General features: G+C 60.2%; 1 protein-coding gene and 2 pseudogenes across 6 annotated transcripts in view; 1 reads left to right on the top strand and 2 right to left on the bottom strand.

The window, feature by feature from the left end:
* Positions 1-60: 60 nt before the first annotated feature.
* On the bottom strand, positions 61-2,920 carry LOC116525414 (annotated as a pseudogene).
* Positions 2,921-11,318: 8,398 nt separating this feature from the next.
* LOC116525415 lies at positions 11,319-13,685 on the bottom strand (annotated as a pseudogene).
* AATK (apoptosis associated tyrosine kinase) overlaps positions 13,363-26,244 on the top strand; it is a 43,878-nt gene continuing 30,996 nt past the window's right edge. For 2 of the 6 annotated variants that reach the window (XR_004257708.1, XR_004257709.1), the window contains exon 1: positions 18,421-18,711. Coding sequence is in view for 2 of the 6 variants with exons in the window: in XM_032241389.1 (XP_032097280.1) it covers positions 18,501-18,711 (211 nt within the window). In the remaining 4 variants the exon portion in view is untranslated. Of the gene's footprint in view, positions 13,449-18,420; positions 18,712-26,244 lie in introns of those variants that run through there. The other 4 variants (XM_032241392.1, XM_032241396.1, XM_032241389.1 and 1 more) reach the window with 4 other exon arrangements.

Genomic DNA, 26,244 nt, shown 5'->3' on the forward strand with positions numbered 1-26,244 from the left:
TGACCGCGGCTGGGCTGGATGGGTCGGGGGCTGCGCCGGGTGGGGCGTGCTGTACCGTGGTGTCTCATGTCCGTGGGTAGCATTTCAATGTCCTTGTCTGACAGGGACGTGCCCATGGCCAAGGCCATCTTCTTCATCTGAGAGGAGAAATCCTCATCCATCCTGGCCCTGGGGTGGATAGGGAATCAATTTGTGGGGTGCACACACGGATCGGGGGTGCTGCTTGGGCCAGAGCAGACGCAGAGCCTGCATGGGGCTAGGTCCTTCCTTAACGTGGGAACGGTGATAGGCGTCACAGTGTTGGCGTTGTGCTAGGGTGCCCGGGGCAGGCTGGGATTCCAGCCAGGCAGGTGGGGGTCTGGTCACAGGCAGAGGCGCCAGCGGGTGGGTCTGGGCCGTCCCGTGCCCCTCACAGCAGCGCCTTGTGACCTGCTGGGCTCTCGGGTTGCTGTCCCCAGGGGGGGTTGGGTTCTGGGGCTCAGCACAGCAGCTATGTCAGAGCTCAACAGGCAGCGGGTGTCCCAGGCTTCTTGGCCCTCCTGAAAGTTCACGGGGTGGTAGAGCCTTCTGGAACACACTCTTGCTGCCAGGAGGGGCAGCCCGGGTTCCCGACTGGGGCTGAGCAGTGGCCAGAGGCGCCTCTGCTCTCTGGATAGGGGAGCCATAGGTCAAGGGTTGCAACCCAAGCCTGGCGGCCTGGGGGTTCAAGGGGCGCCAGCGGCAGCCCTGGACCAGGTCCTGCTCCCCAAACCATCGTGCCTCTACCTGCCACGTGATGTGGGGAGACACCTGCCCCACTCCGGGGTTGTGGGAGGAGGCAGGGGGGAAGGGAGATGGTGGGGAGGGGGCTTGCCTGCTGCGTGTGGCGGGAGCTGCGGCCCCAGTCCCCGCAGTGGCAATTCCCCCGGCCAGCAGGGCGGTGGTGAGCGGGCACGTGGGGCAGGCCTGGGCCTCAGAGGCCCTCAGGATCAGGACCGGTCCTGCCCTGCTTCATTCAGAGGTGGGACTCTGGTTCCCCTCCCCCTGCCCTGGCATCTTGGGGACCCATTTTGGAAGAGAATACCTGCCTTCCATCCAGGGCCAGTGTCACCTCCTTTACAGAGGAGGGGCTGGGCTGAATTCCAGGCCGAAAGTGGCTGAGCCAGGAATCAATGTCCTATCTGTAGAGGACTGGGGACGCCCCTGGGCTGGGCTCGGTCGCCACCCCCCTGCCCACTGCTCTCAGGGCGCCCTCACTGAAGGCAGGGGAGCCCAAGATCCAGGCTGGAGCCGGTGGCAGGCAGAGCTGCTCCAGGCTGCTCCTGCACCCCCAGCCTGGGCTGGAGCGTCACGGGACCCCAGAGTGCGCTGGGGTGTCCAGCTGGGGCAGGCGTCGAGACACCACTCAAGCTATTCTTGGGCCCGCCCGGACTCTGGGGGCTGCCCTTGGTGCCTCCTCTCTCCTCTGAAAGGGCTCTTTTCTCCCCACCCCGTTTACCCTCCCCCACAGCCGGAGCTCCTAGAGCCTCCAGGCTGGGCTAAGACCTCTCAGACCCCACCCCCACCCCAGCACTGCTGCATCTGGGATGCCCTGCCTGGACCATTCCAGACCTTCCACCCGTGGAGGCTGTGGTCTCCCCACAGCAGCTAGCCTCTGCCACCCAGTCGCCAAGCACAGACGCTGAGATGAGAGAGGTCTCTCAGGGGAAGGGGTGATGGAGACAGCCGGGTCCCTCTGGGTTGGGGGCAAGGCAGGGGGGGACCAGAGCCAGCTCTGCATACCTGCTGGAGTCCGCCCTTGGACCCACTGCCCTGCCAGCCCCACCCCATCCCCACTCTGAGCCTGGGTGCCTAGGGGCAGAGTGAGCAGGTCCAGCTCCCCACACGGAGGTCCCAGCTTGCAGCCGCCTCTTGCAGCCGTGCCCACAGAGGCTCATGCTAGCACACGTGTGCACAGACGTGTGCCCTGTAGGGCCAGACACAAACAGCTGTCTTCCATCCGGGCTCCCCCGGGGCTCATGGTGGTGCTGCTGGCAGGGAGGGTCGCTCCTCCTCCCACCCCTTTCCCCACCTCCCCTGGGCACCCCCCAGGGTCTCCCAGGGCCACCCTTGTCCTGTGGACAAAGAGGAGGCCCCAAGCTCCCACCACCCAGCCCGGATAACCTCAGTGGCCAGGGCCCACGCCCCGTCTCCGGCAGGGCTTACCTCTGCCGGGTTTCTTTTGGGACCTCTGGAAGGCAGGTCAGGCTGGGCTGCGGGGAGGCCCCGGGGCTTCAGCTTTTATACCTGCACGCCTGTTTACATCTTGGGTCTGCAGCTGTCCCCGCCCCTCCCTGGCACTCCAGCCTGGCATGGGCAGCTCCCAGGGGCTCGCAGGCACTTGGTGAGTCCACACCCGGCTGGGCAAACTGACCCTTTGCAGCTCCTGGCCTCCCCAAACCTGGAGTGGGGTTAGGGAGGAGCAGAGGGCACCAGTGAGCGGGCACAGGGTGCGCGAGATCGAGGGGACAGATGGCAGCTGGAAGCCCGAGGTCAGAGAGGCTGGGGGCCTGCCTGAGGTCACAGGGCTGGAACCCCGGCCTCAGGCCTCCAGTGTAGGGGGCTGTGCGCAGTGGGAGGGGCTGCGGGCTAGTGGAGGGTGCAGGGAGATTGAGGCTGGGGACCCTGCCCTCCCAGCTCTGGGGCAGGAAACAGGCTGCAGGGCCAGGCACATGCGTGGGGTCTGAAGGGGCAGCCAAGTGGGTGCTTTGGCCCGACCTTGGGGCTTGGGCCTGGTGGGAGGGACAGCACAGCCTGCAGGCCGGTGGGGGTGGGGAGGCTCCAGGTTCACATATGACAAAGCTTCTCCAAGCCACACCGGCCTCCCAAACCACAGCTCCTCGCCGGTGGTGAGCAGGAAGGGCCAGGGTGATTGCTGGCTGGCTCTGCATACCAAGGGCATGGTCACTTTCTCCCAGGGAGGGTGGTGGTGAGAGCCCCATCCCTGTGGGGTGGTCATGCTGGGCACGACAGGCCTGTGAGGAGGCCAGGGATGGCGCTGTCTGCCGGGGTGGGGGCCCTGGCTTTCTGTGGAGGCCACAGGACCGCCAGGCCCCTGATACAGGCTGTGGTAGCCTGCCCATGTCGGAGGTGTGAGGGTATTGTGCCCACTAATGAAGGTGACGGTCACATGATATGTGACAGGTGACAATGAATATAATAACAGTGTCATCTGCCATCGGCTGGGCCCCAGGCGCCTCAGACAACTGCCACAGCAGCCCCCCAAGGGAGGCTCCATCATCCTCCTTCTTCAAGAGACCCCAGGAGCCGAGGAGACGAACCTGGTTCCAGAATCTCAAAAAAAAGGAAAAAGAAGGAAAACAGTGTTTTTTTTTAACTCTTTTTAAAGAAATGGTGTCGCGTTCCGTCCCACAGGCTGGAGTGCAGTGGCTCGATCTCGGCTCACTGCAACCTTTGCCTCCTGGGTTCAAGAGATACTTCTGTCTCGGGTTCCGAGTAGCTGGGACTACAGGCTCTCGCCACCACGCCCGGCTAGGTTTTGTATTTTCAGTAGAGATGGGGTTTTACCGTGTTAGCCAGGCTCCTCTCGAACTCCTGACCTCAGGCTATCCACCTGCCTTGGCCTCCAAAAATGCTGGGACTACAGGCATGAGCCTCCACGCCCAGCCTTACTTTTTCTCTTCCATTGTGAACGCCTTTCGTTTCTTTTTCTTGCCTGATTGGCCCGGCTGGAACCTCCGGTACTGTGCTGAATAGGAGTGGCCAGAGTGCACACATTTTCTTGTTCTTGATCTTGGAGGAAAAGTGTTCAGTCTTTCGCCACTGAATATGACGTTTGCTGTGCGCTTTTCACGGACGGGTTTTATCGTGATGAGGTAGTTTCCTTCTCTTCAAAGCTTGTTGAGCACTTTTATCATGAAAGGGCATTGAATTTTGTCAAGTGCTTTTTCTTTTCTCTTTTTTTAATTTGAGACAGTGTCTTGCTCTGTCGCCAGGCTGGAGTGCAATGGTGCAATCTCGGCTCACTGCAGCCTCTGTCTCCCTGGTTCAAGTGATTCCTGTGCCTCAGCCTCCCAAGTAGCTGGGACTATAGGTGTGCATCACGCCTGGCTAATTTTTTGTATTTTAGTAGAGACGGAGTTTCACCATGGCCAGGAAGGTCTCGATCTCCTGACCTTGTGATCCGCCCGCCTCAGCCTCCCAAAGTGCTGGGATTACAGGCGTGAGCCACCGCGCCCGGCCGTCAAATGCTTTTTCTACCTCAGTTGAGTTGATCACATGTTTTCTGTTCTTCCTTCTGTGAATGTAGTGTATCACACTGATCGATTTTGTAGTTAACCCATCCTTGCATTCCAGAAGTAAATCCCACTTGATTATGGTGTATAAGCCTTTCCATATGCTGCTGAATTCAACTTGCCCGCATTTGGTTGGGAATTTTTGAATCTGTGTTCATGAGGGATATTGGCCTACACTTTTCTTTCCTTGTGATCTCTTTGGCTTGGTATCAGGGTAATGCTGGCCTCATAGAGTGAGTTAGGAGTGGCTGAGTTCACTTGTTTAGGAAGGCTTGAGAAGAATTGGTGTTTGTTCTTTAAATGTTTGGTAGAATTCACCAGTGAAATTATCAGGTCCTGGGCCTTTCTTTGATGGGAGACTTTTGATCACTGATTCAATTTCCTTACTGGCTGCAGTCCTATTCAGATTTTCTATTTCTTTGGGATTTAGTCTTGGCAGGTTTTGTGTTTCTTGGAATGCGTCCAATCTCAGTACTTTTCTATAGAGCAAGATATGATGCGGGCCTGGCTTTGCAGCTGTGAGCTTGGGCAAGCCACATGGCCGTTCTCTTGGGGCGTCTGTGTGTAGCATGAACTCCCACCCCACCTGCTGCCTCATGGGGACTGTAGGAGGGAGTGTGAGGGTCCATGGAGGTGGCCCACTGCGCCTGGCAGCGTCTCCCAGAACATGCAGCCTGGCCAGGGTGTTTGAGAAGCCAGCAGAAAACAGGGGACAACCTGGCTTCCTCCAGTGAGTGGCTAGGCCTGGGCAGCCATCTGTACCTGGGTCACTGCAGGGACCAGGGAGCCATACGAGGGCCCACTCATGAAGCCCCTAAAATCAGGGCCCTGGAAGGAGAGGGCATCTCTGTGAGGCAGGTGGCTTCTGCGGGCACCTCGCCCTGGTTGGTGTCTCTCACTGGTCAGGGCCCTTGTAGGGCTGTCACCAGGGTGAGACCAGAACAGGGACACGTCACTTAGGACCTGCCCCAGCCACGGCCTGTCTAGCAGGAGACGCTTCACTGTCCATTTGTTTTCTAACACCCCGATAACGACAGTGAAAAAGATCTCACGCTGCCTCTTCTCCGCCCTGAAACCACAGGCTTTTCCTTGTGCCGGTTTCTGCCCCTCTGGTTCTTACGTGGAGCTGATAGGACCTCGGTATCTGATTTCTCGGTGTCATATTTTACCACATGTCTCTACGACTCTGCAGTTACGGTGGAAGACAGCTCCGTGTTGTGCCTGGGAGCTGACGACATTCAGGCAACTTTTTTTTTTTTTTTTTTTGAGATGGAGTCTCAACTCAGGCTGGAGTGCAGTGGCAAGATCTCAGCTCATTGCAACTTCCACCTCTCAGGTTCAAGTGATTCTCCTGCTTCAGCCTCCGGAGTAGCTGGGATTATAGGCACCCACCACCACTCCTGGCTCATTTTTGTATTTTTAGTAGAGACGGAGTTTCACCGTGTTACCCAGGCTGGTCTTGAACTCCTGACCCCAAGTGATCCTCCTGCCTTGGCCTCCCATAGTGCTGGGATTACAGGTATGAGCCACCACACCCTGCTCCAGCGACTTTCTTGACTGGCTGGCTGCTGCTGGACCCAGAGAAGCGTCAGGGTTTTTTGCAGTAGAAATAATGTTGCAGTGAGTGTCTTTGTCCAAGAAGCCCGTCCGTCTCCTTGGCTATGTTCACAGTAGTGGAATGAGCGGGTCAGAGGTGGAAGTCCACAGTCCCACCACAGTCCTCTCCGTGGGGTTCACCCTGTAGCTTTCCCACCGTGCCGGGCTGTCCCGGGTGCCCCACCCTACACATGACACCAACATGGCAGTCTGTCCCCAGCGGGCAGCCCGGATCTCAGGGCGTGGCTGGATAAACACCGTGTGGTCCATCCACACGATGGAATGTAACTCAGCTGCAGAGAGGCATGGGGCACCAGCAGGCCAGAGTGAGGAGGAACCTCGGGAACATCCCACTGAGTGTGAGGCGCGTGGCAGAGACACCCACATACTGTGTGATTCCATTTTATGAAATGTCGGAATGGGGCCAGTCCGCGGGGACTGAACACAGCGGTGGGGCCCAGGAGAAGGGAGCGGGCAGGCGTCATCTGATGGGCACAGGGCTTCCTCTCGGGATGGTGACAATGTTTTGGACCCAGATGGGGGCGCAGCATTGTGAATTCAAATGCTACCGAATTGTTCACTTTAAGACAATTTATATATTTATGTTACATGAACTTTTTTTCAATGAAAAGGAACTATGTGGAGTGGGAAATCATGCTTTTAATAAAACGAGACCCAAAGAAACCAGCGCCTGGAAGCGTCTGCAGTGTGAGCGGCCAGGCTGTGAGCCCACCCCTGGCCTGCCTGGGCCACGAAGGCGTGGGGAGCCTGGCCTGGGATCTCTGGGAGGGTGGCGGGCGGGCTGGCGGATGCGGTGTTCTCCAAAGCTCCCAGAACCAGCACCTGCCCCAAGCTGACAGATGGCCTGTCCCCTGGGGGGTCCTTTCGGCTTCATTTCTGTTCAGAGCCGCCCCTCCTGGCCTCCAGCCCTGGCCCCGGCTCACGGGCCCCCACTGAGGGCTACACTGGCCTGGAAGGGCCTCAAGGACCACCTCATAGCTCTGGGGGACTGTACTGTGCCCCCGTCCCAGCACTGGACAGGCACTGCCCCTTGGGGAGACTGAGGTCTCAACCCCGCCGGGGTTGGCACTGCCCACCTTCCTGCCTGGAACAACTCTGGGGCAAGGGGGAGGCCAGGGCTGGAGGCCAAGAGGCCCCAGCTGCCCCTCCTGCCTGAGGGCCGTGCTGCCTCTGCCTGGAAGGGCACCCGGCTCTATTTTCTCCCAGGTGCCTGGGGGTACAGGACTGGGGCTGGAGGAGCCCAAGCACCCTAAGATGCCTCTAAGAGGGCCAAGATGGCGGAGGGGGATGTGGCAGAATGGGGGTGCCCACTGCAGGGTGAGGCCAGCCAGGCAGGGGTATCCTTGGGGCTCTGCAGTGCCTCCCGCAGTGCCCAGCAGGCGGGTTTGGGTGCCGAGTCCGGGCAGCTGCGCTGGCGGAAACACTATTATAAGCGGCTAATTGGGATTCAGACGTCTGCAGGAGTCTGGGAGGCGCTGACCTTGTCCTCACAGTTGCATGTTCCCCACCTTACCTCACCCCTCCCTCCCATGCCCTGAACATCCGCCTGGGGTTGAACTGTGTCCCCCAAAATATGTCCAGTCCTGACCTTACATGCACACACACACACCTACACACACTACACACATGCACACACATACCAACACACACATGCACACACATGCACACATACCAACACACCTACACATAAGCACACAAACATGCACACACACCTACACAGACACACACATGCACACACATACCAACACACACATGCACACGCATGCACACATACCAACACACCTACACATAGGCACACAAACATGCACACACACCAACACACACCAACACATGTACACACATACACACACGTACACATTGCACACACATGTACACACATGCCAACACATGCACACACATGCGCACACAACACATACACAGGCACACACATGCACACACATACCAACACACACTACATATATCTACACACATACCAACACATATACCTACACATATGCACACACATGCCAACACGCATGCACACATATGCACACATACCAACACACACCTAAGGCACACACATGCACACATACCAACACACCACACCAACACACCTACACATATGCACACACTTGCTAACACATGCACACACATGCACACACACCAACACACATCAACACACACCTACACATAGGCACACATGCACACACATACCAACACACACCTACACATGTACACACACACCAACACACACAACTAAACAAATGCACACCCATGCACACATACCAACACACATGCACGCATACCAACACACCTACACATAGGCACACACACATGCAGACACACAAATGCACACACAGACACCTACAAATGTGCATAGACACACACACACACACACACACACACACACACACACACACACACTACGTGTTGACGCAGGCAGAGGTTGGGGCCGTGCCACCAGCGCAGGACCGCCTAGGGCCACCAGCAGCTAGATGGGGCAGGAAGGACCCCCCCTAGAGCCTTTGGAGGGAGCGGCCCCACCCACACCTGGACCTCAGACTTCTGCCTCCAGAGCTGAGAGGATCCCCTTCCGGGGTCTGAAGTCCTCGGTGTGTGGTCTTTGTTCCTGACAGGCCCAGGTCACTCCTGCAGCCCCTCCCCAGAGCCCTGCCTTGCTGCTTCTTTCCCTCCCTCCCACCTGTCCTCCCCCTGACCCGGGTCCACCCCTCCCTGCTGACCCCTTCCGGAGCCTCCAGGTCTCAGTATGTAGAAGGGGACCCTATGGAGTCACCCCCATGCAGTGAGGACCCTGCGGAAAGCAGAGAAGGCTCCCTGGGATGCCTAGTTAGTGATCTTCACTGTTCCCTGAGGCTGGGAAGGCCCGGGAGGGGAACAGAGCCGGTGCTGCGTGCAGGCAGGGTGGCTCCCGTGGCCGCTGCACGGGGACATCAGGACTGCCCTTCCTCAGCCTCGGGCTCTGAGACGCTTGCGTGGCTCTTGGCTCTGTTCACAGCTGGGATACTGTGCTTGTCATGGATTTCTAAAATTAATTTTGGGACTGGGCGTGGTGGTTCACGCCTGTAATCCCAGCACTTTGGGAGGCCAAGGCGGGCAGATCATGACGTCAGGAGTTCGAGACCAGCCTGGCCAATATGGTGAAACCCCATTTCTACTAAAAATACAAAAATTAGCCGGGCGTGGTAGCGCATGCCTGTAGTCCCAGCTACTTGGGAGGCTGAGGCAGAAGAATCACTGGAACCCGGGAGGCAGAGGTTGCAGTGAGCCGAGATCACACCACTGCACTCCAGCCTGGAGACCGGGCGAGACTCTCCCCGCTAAAAACTAATAATAATTTTGTTGTATTAAGCCAGGTACAGTGGCTCATGCCTGCAGTTCCAGCTACTGTGGAGGGCAAGGCAGGAGGATCACTGGGCCCCAGAGTTGGAGCCCAGCCTGGGCAACATAGAGAGACCCCATCTCAAAAATCAAATAAAATTAGGGCCGGACACGGTGGCTAATGCCTGTAATCCCAGCACTTTGGGAGGCCCAAGTGGGTGGATCACCGATCACCTGAGCTCGGGAGTTCAAGACCAGCCTGGGCAACATGGTGAAGCCCTATCTCTACAAAAAACACAAAAATTAGCTGGGTGTTTTGTTAGGGACCTGTACTCCCAGCTACTCAGAAGGCTAAAGTGGGGGGATGGCTTGAACCCAGGAGGCAGCGTTCTCACCACTGCACTGCAGCCTGGGCAGCAGAGTGAGACCCTATCTCAAAATAATATTAATAATAATCACTAGGCCGGGCGCGGTGGCTCACGCCTGTAATCCCAGGACTTCGGGAGGCTGAGGCAGGTGGATCAAGAGGTCAGGAGTTCAAAACAAGCCTGACCAATATGGTGAAACCCCGTCTCTACTAAAAATACAAAAACTAGCTGGGCGTGGTGGCACACGCCTGTAATTCCAGGTACTAGGGAGGCTGAGGCAGGAGGATTGCTTGAACACAGGAGGCGGAGGTTGCGGTGAGCCGGGATTGCGCCACTGCACTCCAGCCTGGGCGACCGAGCGAGACTCCGTCTCAAAAATAGATAAATAAATAGATACAATTAAAATATTGTATTAAAATCTTAGTTACCTTACTACTTGTTTTTAACAATGTTATTGAGATATGAATCACATGCCATGAAATTCACCACTTTAAAGGGTACAACTTAGTGTTTTTGAGCCTTCACAAGGTGGGCAGCCATCACCTCTAGCTAATTCAGGACGTTTTTCTCCCCCAGGAAGACGCCCTGCACCCCTCTGCATCACCTCCCCTTGCCCCTCCCTTGGCTCTGGCCCTCCCCCTGTGCTCTGTCTCGTGGATCTGTCTGTTCCAGATGTTTCACACAAGTGGAGTCACACACTCTGCGGCCTCTTGCGTCTTTCACTGAGTGTGACATTTTCGTGTGTCATCGTGTGTCCGAGCTTTGGTCCCGTGCATGGACCAACACCGTGGCATCGTGCGGACAGATCCCATCCTGTCAATGGTTCCTCTGTAGATGGGCATCACTGCTGGGTTTTGGGGTGTCCCTTAAACTTTGCTCCTGAGGTGGATGTGTCACCCTAGTCTCCGGTCCCCAGACCCCCAGGCCCAGGCTCCCTCTTCCCCACCACACCTGGGCTTTCTGCCTGGCCTCTTGGCCATTTTCCTCTTGGATGGGCAATGCCCCTGCACGGACAGTCAGTGCCTCTCCCAGCCAGTCTGGGTTCCTGGGTCAGCTCCTGCGGGGTTCTGGAGGGCTCCAGAGTGGAGATCAGGCCTTCCCCCAGGCCAGGGGATAGGGAACCGGTATGTCTTCGGGGACCTCTTACCGAGAGGTGCTCACTGACCCTGTCCCCGCATGGCAAAAGCCAGCCCTGGGGAGCCCCTCTCAGGTCTCGGTCAGAGGAAGCATTTGAACTCCTGGTTCCAGGGACATCTCAGGACCCTGTGCACCCTGGAGAAGGGTGTCACTGGTGTGTCACTGGCCACGTGGGGCGGAGCGCTGGCCTGGAGCCCAGGGGCAGTTCCTCCCATGTCCTGCCTGGACCCCGAAGAGGATCCACAGCTTGAGGGCCCTGGGCTGTGGCCAGCCGCAAGTGTACACGTGTGTTTTCACAGGCAAATCCGAAAGCAGCCAGCCATTGGTCACAGCAATCTGTCTCCAGCCCTGGTCATCGAGGCAGGGCCACTGTGGACGCGGAAGTTCTGGGCAGAAACTCTCTCGAAGTGCCAACCAGCAACCACCTAGGGCACTGGCCATCTCCCCGTGCCTAAGTCCGGGTGTCTGGTCTGGGGCACCTTTCCGGCAGGGCAGAGGAGGGCATTCCTTCCTTGGCTGGGAGGGGAGGCCCTGACAGGGGACCCAGCGTGGAGACTCAGCCCCCACGCCACATCCGCTGCCCCTCATACTGGGTACTCTGGGATCACAGCCTGCTGGGTGGGCACTGGTCCTCCCAGCCCCCAGGGCTCCCTGAAGGCACAGACTGAATGAGGTGGCCTGGGGCCTCTGAGCGCCTCCTGCAGGCAAGGTCACCAACAACCACTCTGCCCACCAGGCTCCTTCACCTGCAATGGCAGCCTGGGGGCACAGCCCCTTAGAGCCTCGGCTGGTCACAGGAAGAAGGCCCTGGTGTTCTGTCTCCTTCTGCCCCAGGCGGGGTTGGTGTCTGGCCTTCTACAGCTAAGAACCCCAAAGGTCTGAGGGGACGGGGTGGAGGCCTCTTGCTTTGCCTGTTGGGAGGAAACTTCCTGCATGAGGGGCCCCTTAGGAAAAGAAGGACAGGTCCTGGCAGCCATCTGCCCCGTGGCGCAAACGTCCTTTCCGGGTCCCTGCAGGCCCCTCTGTTGGGAACAGGCACCTTCCTCTCCCCAAGTCCTACGAGCCCTGCTTGAGTGGACGCCTCGCACCTGCTCCACAGGCCCCTCTCCCAGCTGGGCCCTGCCAGGGGCTTCGCCATCTGGTCCAAGTGAATGAATGAATGAGTGGAGGAGGTCGCATCAAGTTCAACTGCAAGTCTCTAGGACACTTTTTTTTTTTTTGCGACGAGGTCTTGCTGTCACCCAGGCTGGAGTGCAGTGGCGCCATCTTGGCTCACGGCAGCTTCGAACTCCCAGGCTCAAGTCATCCTCCCACCTCAGCCTCCCAAGTAGCTGGGACTACAGGTGAGCGCCACCACGCCTGGCTCATTTTTGTAATTTTTGTAGCAAAAGGATCTTGCTATGTTGCCTACGCTGGTCTGGACTCCTGAGCCCAAGCCATCCACCTGCCTTGTGTGAGCCGTGGGGACCAGCCTCCACTCCCATTCCCACAGGGGCGGGCTGGGGGGACCCTGCCCCACCCAAGCCCTGCAAGATGGCGCTGCCCGGCGGTGGGGAGACGGGGGAATGGGGTATCCTGGGAGTAACACAGGGGAAGGGATGGCCCCTCTGTGCCCAGGCCAACCCGCTGCCCTAAGCACCTGGCACAGTCCAGGCCCAGGGGAGTCAGCCAATTTCCTTCTTCATGGCTGTCACAGCGTGGCACGGGAGCAGGCTGTGTGCACAAAGCCAGCCCTCCACTTTGCCAGCACAGGTGCTGCCTAAAGGGTATGGGGTGGGGGGGTGGTTGCCAGCCTCAAAGCCTGCAAGTGAGGCCAGGGCCCCTGAGCATCAAGCCCCACCCCGGGTGTGCTCCCGGGTCCCTCACCTGTCTCCCTGCACTTCCCACCTAGGAGCACCCCCCCCCCCTCCCCCGCCCCCCCCCCTGGCCCCCCCCCCCCCCCCGTGGCATTATTCCCCCCCTCCAAGCACCCCACTCCTCCCTGTCCCCCCTCCATGCCCCCCTCCGTGTTCCCCCTTTGTGCCCCCGTCCGTGTCCCCCCACTCCATGCCCCCGTGTCCTCCGTGTCCCCCCTCCGTGCCCCCATCCCCCCTCCGTGCCCCCTTCTCCATGCCCCCCGTGTCGTCCCCCTCTGTGCCCTCTCTATGTCCCCCTCTCCGTGTCCCCCCTTCATGCCCCCTCGTGTCCCCCCGTGCCCTCTCTGTGCCCCCCTCCGTGCCCCCCATGCCACCCCGGCAGCGGAGGAGTCCCCCCCTCCGCGGCCCTGCGCGCTCCCGCTGGCGTTTTCGGACTGCACCAGCGGAGCCCCGCGGCGCCAGGGCCGGGCGGAGCGCCTCGTCTGTCGCCGCCGCCCCCACCGGTGCGGGCGATGCGGCTGCGGCGGGGGGCGCGGGGCGCGGGGCGCGGGGCCGGCGCGCTCTGCACCTGCGGCGGCCGCCGGCCCGGCCATGTCGTCGTCCTTCTTCAACCCCAGCTTCGCCTTCAGCTCGCACTTCGACCCCGGTGAGTCCCGCCCGGCCTGCGCCGCCTCCCTCCGTCCCTCCCTCCGCCGCGGACGCCGCTCCGGGTTCGCCGGGAAATTAACCCTTTCCGCGCCCCGAGCCCAGCGCGGAGGGAGCCGGACCCCCGGCGGCCCGAGCCCGGAGGGGCAGGGCCTGGGCCCAGTGCGCACCGGCTCCTCCTGCGGGCTGGCGTCCCCCGCGGTCGTGACTCCGCGGCTGCCTCCCGGGCACAGGTAACTGGGGCACGGAGGGCCGCGCGCGTCCCAGGGGGCCAGGAGAAGAGGCCTAGGGACTCAGGGCCCCTGGGGGTGTGGGGGTGTCTGCCAGCTGGGGCTCAGGCTTGTCACGGCCTCTCCTGGGTCCGGGCCTTGGCATGGGAGGCTCCTTCCCAGGATGGGAGCGGTTCTCGGAGCCCTGCCCAGCCACCAGCAGCCGGCAGGGATGCGAGGGGAGCAGGGGCCGGTCCACATGACAGAGCCCAGTGGGCAGAGACTCAGAAGAGATGGGCCTTGGTGGGTGCCCAGATCCCTTGGCAGTGGGGGCCTGAGATGACACTGTCAAGCTGGCTGCAGGGGACCTGAGCAGGCCTCTTACCCCCTATGGTCAGTGCACCAGGCAGGGCACGATTGCCCACGGCTGCCTGGCCTCCTGGCTGCAGTGGGCAGCTGGGATGGGCAGAGGGGGCTGGGGACAGCTGGAAGCCCCGTCTGTCATCAGGAGGCTGTAGGCTTGCTTCGCCTGCTTCTCCAGATCTGGCCCCTGCTTGTCCTGAGTGGGAGATAACCTCCTCCACTCCTCACCCCCCACACCCGGTGCCATCCATGCCCCAGGGCCAAGTCCCACCCACGCGTCCCTGGAGCTCTGGCACAAGGCTGAGCCAGCCTAAACAAAGCGTGTTTCCCTGTGACTCGCTCTCCTGTGTCTCCTGGAGTGGGGCCGGTGCACACAGCGCGGCAGGGATGCCTGGGGGTCCCCTGGGCCAGTCTGGGTCTGAAGGCGTTTCCCCAGGGGAAGGGGAGCCGGTGGGAGGTCTGTCTGTTAGGCTTAGGGCTGTGGGCTTCACTTGCTCACAAATGACTTCCTGCAGTGACCCCTGGGGCTCAGAAGTCCCTGTGTGGTGGGCAGGCGAAGGCCCAGAGCCCAGCAGCTGCTGTAGGCGCCCAACGGCAGGGGGTGGAGGAGGCTTGGGGCCGGTCCCCATGGCATCTCCATGCCAGGCATGGCCCAGGGTGCTTGGTCCTTTCTGTCCCCAGAACAGAGGGGACCCTTGGCCCACACCCTGCCTTGGGGCCCAGCCTTGCCCTTCACCCTGAGAGGCCCCTTCCCCCGCCCCCGAGCAGCACCAGCTCTGCCCTTCCCTAGGTAAACAGCTGTGATCTGAACAATTCTAATGTGTCAGTTCAATGACTTAGAGGAGTTGTTGGCGGCAAGGGGCGTCTCTCCTCCGCAATACACTGGGCCACAGCTGCAAGCACCTGCTGGGCTCCGGGTCCCACGGCCAGGAGGGGCTGCCCAGGGTGCTGGTGCCAGGGAGTGGGGGGGAAGAGAACTGTCCTTCAGATTAAGGGGCTGGGTCTAGGCTCTGCAGCAGCCCCCATGAGGGGGTTAGAGAGGAGAGGGGGCTCCCTCTGCCTGGCCTTGCCTGTGAGCCTCGGTTTTCCCATCTGTAGCGTGGGCTGCCGGTGCCTGTGGCGGGCTAGGGTGGGCTCAGTGCTTCGTGAGCACTTGGCTCTCTGTGCTGGAGGTGGCGGTGCCGGGACAGAGACCCCCAGGCCCCGGGCTTGCTGCAGCTCCAGGCTGGCTCCTCGCCATCTCCAAAATGGAGTGAGCTGGTTCCTTCGGAAGCTGCTTGAGTCTGTGGGGACGCCCAGAGGGGACGGGCCTGCGCCCGTGGCTCTGGCAGTTGGCTTGTGTGTCACTCAGCATCTGGGGCAGTGCCAGCACCTGGGCTTGGGGGTCTCGCTGTGTTTGCCAGGCCCCGCCCCGCCTCTGGGCCAGCTCCTTGTTCCCCACAGGAGCTGGTGCCAGTCTCCACAAAGGTGACGGCAGTTGGGGTACAGGGTGCAGAGACGCCCGAGAGTACAGGGCCTGAGCTAGAGTGGAGGCTGTGGGCACAGACTGTGGGCTGCCTGGGCCTCTGACCCTCCACACCAGGTGGATGCAGGCAGGGCAGGGGCAGAGGGCACCTGGTCCAGGAGCCTGCTTGAACACTGGGAAGAGCCGCCTCCTCTGGGGCCCAGCTCTTCCCCCAGTTCCCTGGCACTCAGGAGCGTGGGTAAGTGACCCTGGGGTATTTCTTGGCAGCTGCAGCCCTCCAGCTTCTGTGCTGTGTGGCCTTGGGCTACTCACCCAAGCCCTCTGAGATCTGCTGTGCATAAGTGAAACCTCGCTCTGGGGAGACTAGGGTAGGCAGGGGGCCAGGAAAGGCAGGATGATGGAGGTGACACGTGGGCAGGATTGCCAGGTCCAGGCTGGCAGGAAGGGGGTGGCATGGCCTTGAGCAAGCGGGGGTCAGTCCTTCTACCTGAGTGCCCCAAGGGTTGGGGCTGACATTGTTGCTCCCCAGCCTTCACCCACCCAGATGTGGCCTGAGGTCACCGTGATTGAGCCGGCGTTGTCCTAGGCTGGGAGTGGGCATGGGACGCCACCTCGCTTCGGCTTCTGGAGGGGCGTGCTCAGCCTGGGGGGGGTCATGTGCTCTACCCCATTAGGAGCAGGAGTTTTCCCTGGGGCCACCTCTGGTTTGCTGAGGGGCCCTTCTGTGACTGCCTCTCCATGCCTGCTTTGCTATCTGTAAGGTGGGAATGGCTGTGATGCCCAGGTCTGAGGGGACAGCAGTGGTGCCCTGAGCTAAGGGTGGGTCCCTGGGCAATGGGCAGTGCCTCTCAAAGCTGAGCCCTGGCGCAGAGCCGTCACTGTTGACCAGTAGGCAGGGCCTGGAGTTTGTGGAAGCTCCCGGAGGACATGGCACCCTGGATTCACCATCTTCCCCACCTCCACCTCTCTGCTGTCCCTCGGCTCACATCCTGTCCCCTGCTCAAGGCCTCTCCCTGTATCTGGCCCGAACTGGGCACCATGGGGGTTCATGGGAGAAGAGCCTGTGGCTGGCCATGGTGCTCACTCAGAATTCGTGTGAACCGGACACCGCACAGGGCTGGGCGCGCTGGGCCTCGGGATGATGGCGTCAGTGGGGAGAGGGCAGAGGAGGTGGTGCCCCGGGCCAGGCACGGCTTCAGTGGCAGGGACAGGGCTGGACGGGGGGTCAAGGGCTGAGCAGGAGGGGTCTGGGTGGTCCCCAGAGTCCTGCCCTGGGAAGGTGCCCCACAGTTGACGCTGCCCAGGTGCCAGGTGTGGGGTCTGGGTGAAGGCAGCTGCTGCCCCAGCTGCCCAGACCACTCCGGCTCAGGCAGCCAGCACCTGCCCTTCTAGCACCTGTCCTCCTCTCGCCCCCTGGGGTCTCAGAGGATGGCCAGGGCGGGCTGTGCCTTTGGGGGTGGGCCTGTCCTCACCCTTCCTCTCAGGTCCCCTGCCAAGACCCTTACGCTGCAGGTGTGCAGGCGGAGGTGGGTTCTTGGAGAGGGTCCCATGGGAAGTCTGTGTGGACAGTGGCCCTGGGGAGTGGTCACACGCAGGCCGTGGGCCCTGGGCATGGGTCCGGCTCCCATCTTGGGTGCGGGCACTGGGGGAGGGTGTGGGTATGAGGCCCCAGACCCCCAGGCATGGGTCAGGGAGACCATCTCCGTCATTCTGACACATTCTCCAGGAGGCCAGGCTATGCGCTTCCCTCCATGGTGTGGCACGGTGACCCAGAGGACCGGCCTGAGCCCTGGGTGTGCCAGAGGAAGTTGCCCCTGCTGGGGGTTCAGGCCTAGCACCTGCCCCTGCGGTGACTGCCCTGTGGGCCTGAGTGCCCCAGAGCTGGCTGGGGTTGGCTGGCAGCCACTGTGTTGTGTGGAACGTTCTGGAAGGTCTGCCTCGTGCCACCCTGCTTGTTCAGGCTGCTTGGACTCCCCGCCAAGCCCGCTGCCACCCTGGCTCCCAGCCCTGACCCTGCCTTGTGGGAGAGTGCCGCTGTGGGCTGGTGTCTGGGGCCGGGTCCTGCTGTGTGACCATGGACAGGCGTCACAACTGCTCTGTGTCTGTTTCACCTCTGAAACGGGGTCCAGCAGCACCCACTCTCCTGGAGGCTCCTGAGAGAACGCAGGGGCTGCCACGGCAGGTCCAGGGCCGGTGCCTGCTCATGTCCTCTCTGCACTCGCCGGCCACCCCGGCCGCCTGCGAAATGCGCTCCTGGCTGTGCCCCCTGGAGTTATATGCTGAGTGGAATATGTCACCCCAAGCCCACGCCCACCCAGGACCTCCAAATGGGGCCTTATTCGGAAATAGTATCTTCACAGCTGTGATCAAATTCAGATGAATTCGGACTGCAGAGGGTGGGCCTGATTAAAGCAGGCGGCGTGGTGCTTGTGGGAGGGAGGCCACGGCCGAGGCTGGAGAGATGTGAGCGCAGCAGCACCTGGGGCCGCTGAGCCGAGGGGCAGGAAGGACCCCGTCACCGCCTCAGGGGAGCGGCCTGCCCATGCCGCTGTCCTCCTCCGTCCTCAGGAACTGAGCATCTCTGTTCCTTGCTGTCTGGGCCAGCAGCCCGTGGTCCCAGGACACGCATCTGGGGGTCTTCTTGGGTCTGAGGGGCGAGCACAGCTGCCTCAAGGTGTCAGGAACCTCTGACTACACCTGGGAAGAGTTATCCTTGGAAGAAAACGAGGGCACGTGCTGGCCCAGCCTCAGAACCCACCAGGGCGCCCGACTGGCCAGCTGGTCCTCTGCCTCCTCCTCCGTCCACGAGGGAGGCGGAGGGCCCGTGTCTGCTCGGACCTGGCGTGTGGCGGCGAGCCCAGCACTGTGCCATTCCTGCTGCCACCGGCCTCCCGTCTCCAGCTCACTGGATTCTTCTGGGATGGGCCTTTCTCGTGGCCACCTGACCCCTCTGCACCCCAGGGTGAGGCAGACGGGAGGCCCGCTCGGCCCCTCCCTCGTGGGAGCCTGGTGCAGAGCACCCCCTGTGGCGCCCCGGCCTGCGGTTCTGTCCTTGGCGGCGTGTCCGTGGAGGAGAGACCCCCATCCCCTCCGCAGGCCACGGTGAGTGACAGGAGGGCTTTGGCGTCTGGGCCCCGCTGGGCCTGGCCCTGCAGCCCCTGCCTGCCTTTCACAGAGGAACTCGCGCCAGCAAGCGGGACCAGCAGCCTTGGGCTCCCCACCCCCCGCAGAGGAAGCCGGCAGAGGAAATGAGGGCAGCGGACGGGGCCGGAGCCAGTTCCCATGCACCTCTGAGTTCTGTCACAGGAGGCGGCGTCCTCCTGAGTCCCCAGCCTCCCTCTGCAGGGACCAGGGCCTGGGGTCAGGGGACCGGGGTTGGGGTGGGCTGGGGTCCTCCTGGGGGTCACTCTGGGGTTGCAGTCGCAGTCAGAGCCACGCGGGAGCAGTACCCAGAGCCCGGTAGGTGGGGTTTTCTGGGAGGGTGCAGGCTGTGCTCCCGCTGCCAGCCCTGCGGTGAGTGGGGGGCCTGTGGTCAGGAGACTCCTGTTCTGCAGGGACCCTGCCAGAGGCGGTGGCTGTGCCAGAGCGGGCAGGGCCTCTGCAGTGGGCGATTCTGGGCAGCGGGGCCAGATGCTCTCCTGAGCCAGGGCCACTTGAGGGCACCTCTTATGGTGGGGCGTGCCCAGGCTACCCCTGTCTCACCCCCATGGAGGGTGTGGGGGTCCCTGCTGAGGGACAGGAGTCCAGCTGCCCCCACCTGCCAGGGTCCCCAGGAAGACTCCTCCCTGCACCTGGCGTTGGGCAGCCCTGGCCAGCTGGCGTGGGGGAGCCGGGTGGGGGGAAGGGGAGCCTGGTCCGGGATCGGGGCTCTGCGAGTCACCTCTGTGCCAAGGCCACAGTTTGAGGCTGTGTCTTGAGGTCGTTGTGGGAAGAAGCTGGGGATGCTGTCCTCTGTGTGAGGGTCCCTCCGACCAGCGCCTTGTGCTCAGTGGGGCCCTCTTAGTGATTTTGATGGAGGGAGCCTGGGTTCCCTTTGCACTTTGTCCTGTGGATTCTGCAGCTGGCAGGGCCTGTTTAGGGCTTGGGCTTCTCGCTGAGGCCCACGTGGAAATTCCTCGAACCCCCCTGGGAAAAAGGCGTCCGGCTTCCTAGTGGCCGAGGCACACACAGGCGCACTCTGGCCTCTGGGGGCGCTCCAGGGCTTCTCCCCAGTGGATTGACCCGAGAGCCCCCAGGACAACGCCCCGGGCCATCACTCGCAGGCCGCGGGCGCCCTCCCAGCTGCTTCGCGTCAGGCATCTCCCTCGCTCTCTGTGAATGAGACTCTGTTTCGGGCTGTTCCGTGGGCTGCTGTCATGGGCATTCGTGTGAGGGCCCATTTGCTGAGAGGTAATTCACATACCAAGACCCTGCCCATGTCCAGTGGGCAGCTCGGGGCTTTCCCGCACGTCCAAGGCTGTGCAGCCATCACTCGGCCAGCTTGGATCATCCGTGTCCCCGACAGGAGCCCCGTGCCGTGAGCATCACTCCCCATCCCCTGCCCTGGCCTTGGAAGCCACCCTCTGCTGCTGGTCTCTGGGCACTTGGCCTGGACGTCTGCCTCATAAGCAGGGTCCTGTGGCCTTGGCCTCTTTGGGCCTTCGGTCTGGCTGTGTGTCCAGTGGCCCCAGGGATTGGGGGTGCTGGTCTGTGGCTGCGGTGGGCACTGTCCAGGGAGCTTCTAGGCGGTAGTGCCATTTTGCCCCTATCCCCATGGACAAGCCTCCACAGCTTCCCCTCCCACCAGGGCGGCTTGCTGTTTTTATAACACCAGGGCTTGTGACCACGTGGGCGCTGCCCGTGGTGGTCTTGCCTGCCTTTCCCTGACGAAACATGCAGCGAGTGTCTCCAGCGCCTGCCCCGCGCTCCCGAGCCCCTCGGGTGAGTGCCTGTTGAAGTCATTCCGTCCGTGGTTTGTGTCTGGCGTCAGGCAGTCCTGGCCAGCTGGCCTATGGGAGCCAGGCTCAGGGCGCGGGGCAGGTCCAGGGCATGAGGCCTTGGGTCTGTGCATGGTGAGAGGTGGCCTGCTGCTTCACTCCCTGCAACCCCGTGCAGGGTTGATGCTAGCAGCTCCCACCTGGAAATGGACCGAGGTGGGAGCAGGGGCGTCAGGGGCCGGCACATGCCCTACTTTCTTTCCCAGGGAGCTGGGTGCAGGTACTGACCAGCAGCCGCCAGCTCAGGCACCTTCTCTCCCTGGGAGACTGCTTGGATTCCCTGCGGCCCCAGGGCAGGCATCCCTAAGAGCACCTCCTGGGCCCGGGGATGACTGATGGGGAGGACGGTCCTGCTCAGACCCTAGATCCAGAGGCCTGGGCTCTGCCCTGCCCTCTGCCGTGGGGTCTGGCGGGAATGGTGAGACGCTCAGCTGCCACTGGAGCGCGAACGGGTGCGTCAGATTCTGTTTTATTTTTCCCTCTGTGACAGGCGGCCTTGCAAGTCCTGTCTAAAAATAACCGTGATGCGTGGCCGCCCTGGCCGTGGACCTGCCCGTTTCCTCCTTGGCAAGCTTGCGCCAGGCAGCCCTCCGCCACTGCCCAGCTGGCACTGAGTGGGGGACTCAGTCCGTGCAGGTCCCTTGGGGGCCAGCTGGATGCCGGGCGGCGTCAGGGCCAAAGTGCACAGGAGGGTGGGCCCCTGGGAAGGGCGGGACTGCAGGCTGTGGTGTGAGGGGACAGCCAGTGGGAGTCGAGGAGCGAAGAGCCGGGGCCGTGACCGAATCCGGATCCTGTCCCTTGGGGGCTCCTGCACTGTCGGGGTCAGCGTCCTGGGGAACTGGGGGCACTCCAGGTGCCTGCCCACCCTTGGACCAGCCTTGGGGTGGACCTGGGTATCTGGTGCTGCTGGAGGCAGGGCTGGCCTGTGTCATGCGTCAGCAGAGGGGACGTCCCTCTTGAGTGTCCAGCTGGAGGAACTCGATTCTGTCCCTGGGCCGGGCTGGGCACCCATGTTTGATTGTGGGGCTGGCTGTTGAGGGACAGGAGAGGCAGGCTTAGAGATGCCAGGGTAGCAACCCCCGGGGACGTGCAGGGGCCCTGCAGCAGAGAGAGGGGCAGGTCCCCGCACTGCGGGAGGGCTGGGTGCCCACCCCGAGGCTGCCAGCGTGTGCAGTAGGCATGTGCATGGAGGGGTACGTATGCGTGTGTGAGCACAAGCAGCCCTGGCTGGCAGGCAAACGTGTGCATGCGTGTGCGGGAGTGGGTGCAGTGAGCGAAGTGTTGGGGGGACCCAGCCCGGGCCCGTGGACCTCACCGTGTCCTGGGCTGGAAGCTTACACTTTACGTGGCCTCTCCTAAAAATAACCGTGGCCGGCCTGCCTCCTCATTAACCAGGCATGGTGGTGCACACCTGCAGTCCCAGCTTCTCAGGAAGCTGAGGTGAGAGGATGGCTTGAGCCCAGGAGTTCGAGGCTGCAGTGAGCTGTGATGGTGTCACTGCACTCCGGCCTGGGTGACAGAGTGAGACCCCATATAAAAAGAAAAGAATAGGTAAAATGCATTAAAAAGGGAAATGCATAAACCCATGCTACTCTGGTCGGTGACCGTGTGCACCTGGCTACATCACTTCAGTTGTCTGAAATACTGTGATGATGACCTCAGTCTCTTGATAAGATCCATCAAAACCTCACTGGTCACTGCCACTCGTGCCGTCGCCCACAGAGCCAGGATCTTGAGAATTTTATCTTGCCCAAATGCAAATGTACAAACGGGGCATCTCTTCATTTACGGAGGAAGTTCAAGGTTTCTGTGCACAGCGCAGCACCGTGATCATGCACGTTCGCAGAGCTGGACACGCAGAAAGTGCATGAGAGGAAAGAGAACCCTCTAGAGGTCCACACAGTGTAGCCTCCGGCACAGGAAATCACGCGGAGATGAAACGCGGAGCACAGCGGGCTGTAAGGAGCAATGCTGACCATTCACAATCCTGGGAAAGGCCGGGCGTGGTGGCTCACACCTGTAACCCCAGCACTTTGGGAGGCCGAGGTGGGTGGCTCCTCTGAGCTCAGGAGTTTGAGACCATCCTGACCAACATGGTGAAACCCTGGGTCTACTCAACTGCAAAAATTAGCCAGGTGTGGTGGCAGGCACCTGTAGTCCCAGCTACTTGGGAGGTTGAGGCAGGAGAATTGCTTGAACCCGGGAGGCTGAGGTTGTAGTGAGCCGAGATGGTGTTGCGGCACTTCAGCTTGGGTGACCGTGACCCCCTTTCTCAAAAAAAAAAAAAAAAAAAAAAAGGGGAAAAAAACTAAAAGGAAAACAAAATTGGATTCATGACAGGGGCAGGTGACTGGCAGTTGGCACAGAGATAGTCCCTAAGAGCTGGCTGGCTTTCCGACCACGTGTTGACGTTGAGCATTTCAACAGATAGCTGCTTGCTTGCTTGTGGGATGTGGCTCTCCTTGGAGAACACGCTCACATTCCTCTTCTATGTGGCACTGCTCTTTTTTTTTGAGACGGAGTTTTGCTCTTCTTGCCCAGGCTGGAGTGCAGTGGTGCAATCTCGGCTCACCGCAACCTCCGCCTCCTGGGTTCAAGTGATTCTCCCGCCTCAGCCTTCTGAGTAGCTGGGACTACAGGTGCGCACCACCTCACTGGGCTAATTTTTGTATTTTCAATAGAGACGGGGTTTCACCATGTTGGCCAGGCTGGTCTCGAACTCCTGAGCTCAGGCGCCAAAGAGCCGGTGTTGCTGTTTTTGAAATTGTTCTGTGATTCAGCTGGACCGCGTGAGCATTCCCATCGGATTCTCCTGTCTTTTGTGCCGCGCTTCGGGTCGTTTGGGGTGCGGGAGGTCCATTTGCATGGGCCGTATACACAGACCACAGATGGGCGGAAATAGTGCTGTGTGACAGGGCAGCAACGCCGTCACAAAGCGTCCTGTCATCCTACCACACACCCGTCTTTTCGAACTGTTGGTAACTTCCCCGGCTTCTTAGGGCAAATGCAGCTGCTGATTCCCTGAGAGCTCCGGGGAAGGAACGCCCACGCAGGCAAATGACGCAGCTTTAAATGGAAGTTCTGGCCTCATCTGAATTTTCCACTCAGTTCGTTGGGCTGAGCAGAAAAGACAACTTTATTGGTGACATCTTCAAATTCACTTTTAGAAGCTTTGATCACACCTAATTTCAAATCCATCACTATGGTGTGGGGGTTTGACTGAAATTCATTTTCTTCCACAAAGTCTACCAAATCTTCAAATATTGATAAGGTGCTGTACTTTTCCCAGCTGTCAATACAGAAACAAGCCTAGAAAGCTCTAGAAGTTTCTAATCCAACAGGGGCATGATTCGTATATAGCTAATAAAAATCAGTGGGGCTGGGGGCTGGACGCAGTAGCTCACACCTATAATCCCAGCACTTTGTGAGGCTGAGTGGGGTGAATCACCTGAGGTCAGTAGTTTGAGACCAGCCTGACCAACATGGTGAAACCTCATCTCTATAAAAATACAAAAATTAGCTGGGCGTGGTGGTGGACGCCTGTAATCCCAGCTACTCAGGAGACTGAGGCAGGAGAATCGCTTGAATCTGGGAGGCGGAGGTTGCAGTGGGCCGAGATTGCACCACTGTACTCCAGCCTGGGCGACAGAGCGAGGCTTGGTCTCAGGAGCAAACAAATCAGTGGGGCCGGTTTCAAAGGCGCCATCCATTAAGCGAAGTGAAGCGTGCGCTGGTTTTCTGGTAGATTTAGTGATAAATATTAGACTGCATCTTCTCCGGCAGTCAGATCCCCACCCAAGGACAGCTGAGCTCACGGCCGAACGTGCTTCGTAAGGGGAAGGAGCGTTGCTGTCAGCAGGTGTCCGTTTCTGAGGTTGCTGACCCGGTTGAGTTCTTCTCTGACCAAGGACTTTCGTTGTGGTTTGTCGTTTTTTTGAGGCAGGGTCGTGCTCTGTGGCCCAGGCTGGAGTGCAGTGCTGCAATTGCGGCCACTGCAGCCTTGACCTCCTGGGCTCAAGTGATCCTCCCTCCTCAGCCTCCCAACAAGCTGGTACCACAGGTTCGAGTCACACTGAACATACTGTACGAGTCGATTCTTAAATTCTTGTAGAGACGGGGGTCTCATTATGTTGTCCAGGCAGGTCACAAACACCTGGGCTCAAGTGATCCTCCTGCCTCGACCTCCCAAAGCTCTGGGACTACAGGTGTGAGCCACCACTCTTGGCCAAAGGATTTTTTTTTTTTTTCTGAGAGTCATGCTTTGTTAACCAGGCTGAAGTGCAGTGGTGGGATCTCAGCTCACCACAACCTCCGCCTCCCAGGTTCAAATGATTCTCCTGCCTCAGCCTTCCAGTAGCTGGGATTACAGGCATGCCACCATGCCCCGCTCATTTTTTAAAAATTATTTTTGGTAGAGATGGGGTTTCACCATGTTGGCCAGGCTGGCCTTGAACGCCTGACCTCCAGTGATCTGCCCACCTCAGCCTCCCAAAGTGCTGGGATTACAGGTATGAGCCACCGTGCCCCGCCCAAAGGCTGTTTTTTGAAGGTAGGCATGGCACTGCCTGTAAGGGTTGGAAGTTGCATGTGATCGAATAATTTGTCAGGGAAATTTGTATTTTTTGCCTGTGTTTTCACTTCTTCTATGATTGAGTTGACACCCAAATGAAGGCCACCCTTGTCACCCTGGCTGCCATGTGCATCTCCTTACAGGACACTTAATTTCCAAAGAGAGACAATCTCAGGGTCGACGCTCTGCCTAACATGATGTAGCCGCCGGCGATCATGATCTGGGGAGTCTGGATAATGGTGTTGAGGTTGTGTCTTTTGGGATCATGATGCAGGCCCTTCCTTGATCTCTTCTGGGGTGGTTCCGGCTCTCGAGGTCGGGGTGTCTTTGGACACAGCCTTTGTCCTGGGAGGCTGGGGGGACATGGGCCCAAATGGCCTGCCAGATGGGAGAGGCCCGGGCGTCCGAAGAACTGGGTCTCGTGGTGGCCTGGTGTCAGGTGGCCTGCTGCCCCGTGGATGCGTCTGAGCCACAGGTGTGTGCCCGCCCTCGGGAGCCGTATTTCATAGAAAGGTTAGTGCTTGATTGCAGCACCGGGTCTGTCCTTTCATTTCTGGGGGATGAATCTTTCCACCTCACCTCCGGGATGTGGGGAGAGGGGTAAGGGGTGAGCCAGGTGGGGGCGGGCTTGGCTGATGCCTGGCCTCCATGTCTGCTCGGGAATTCTGTTCCTCTCTGTTCTTTGTCTGCAATATTGTACAAATGTTTGCAGAGAAATTCTGTTCCCAGCCCACAAAGCTCTGTCCGCCACCCCAGTGGTTTGTAGAGCGCACAGGGTACCCCTTCCTTCCGCTGCCCCAGGAACCCCAAGAATCTTGCTCCTTACTCCAGCCTGCAGCTGAGGGGCAGGGGTATTCGTGACAAACACTGGGACCACTCTGGGCTCCCCAGGAACGCTGGCCTGACCCCCAGCTGAGCCGACACCCCAGGGCCATCTGCCCTTGACTCAGCAGCACGCGGGCCAGGATTGCGCCAGTTCCTTCCGCACGGGACGCTGTTTGCATCACCAGACAGGGGAGGGGACCCTGGTGCCGAGAGTCCTCAGATGCCCCTCCGAGGACCACCTGCCAGCCACCCAGGCCGAGAGGCCCCCGTTCCCTCCAGCCTGCTGACCATCCCTCGTGCCCACCTTTCCATGTGGCAGTGCCAGGGGTGTCTCAGGGCCCCAGAAACATCGGATGAGGAATGAGCTCCTCATGGTGTGACCATGTCTCGCTGTGATAGGAGAGTCCCCAGGATAGCCCGTTGTGGAAATAGTGCCTGTTCTCGGAGGGTCTGAGCAGCTTCCCCGAGGGGGCATCTCTGGTGGTTGAGCACCAAGGAGGTCTGGGGGAATGGGCAGTGAGCTGTTGGGGATGCTGAAAAGTAGGATGGGGGGCACTAGGATGGGGGAACCATTGGATGGGGGGAGTCCTAGGATGGGGGGAGTCCTAGGATGGGGGGAGT

The sequence above is a fragment of the Sapajus apella genome, unplaced genomic scaffold, assembly GCF_009761245.1.
Source record: "Sapajus apella isolate SASKATOON/1434 unplaced genomic scaffold, GSC_monkey_1.0 scaffold48, whole genome shotgun sequence".
In the NCBI taxonomy this organism is placed as follows: domain Eukaryota; kingdom Metazoa; phylum Chordata; class Mammalia; order Primates; family Cebidae; genus Sapajus; species Sapajus apella.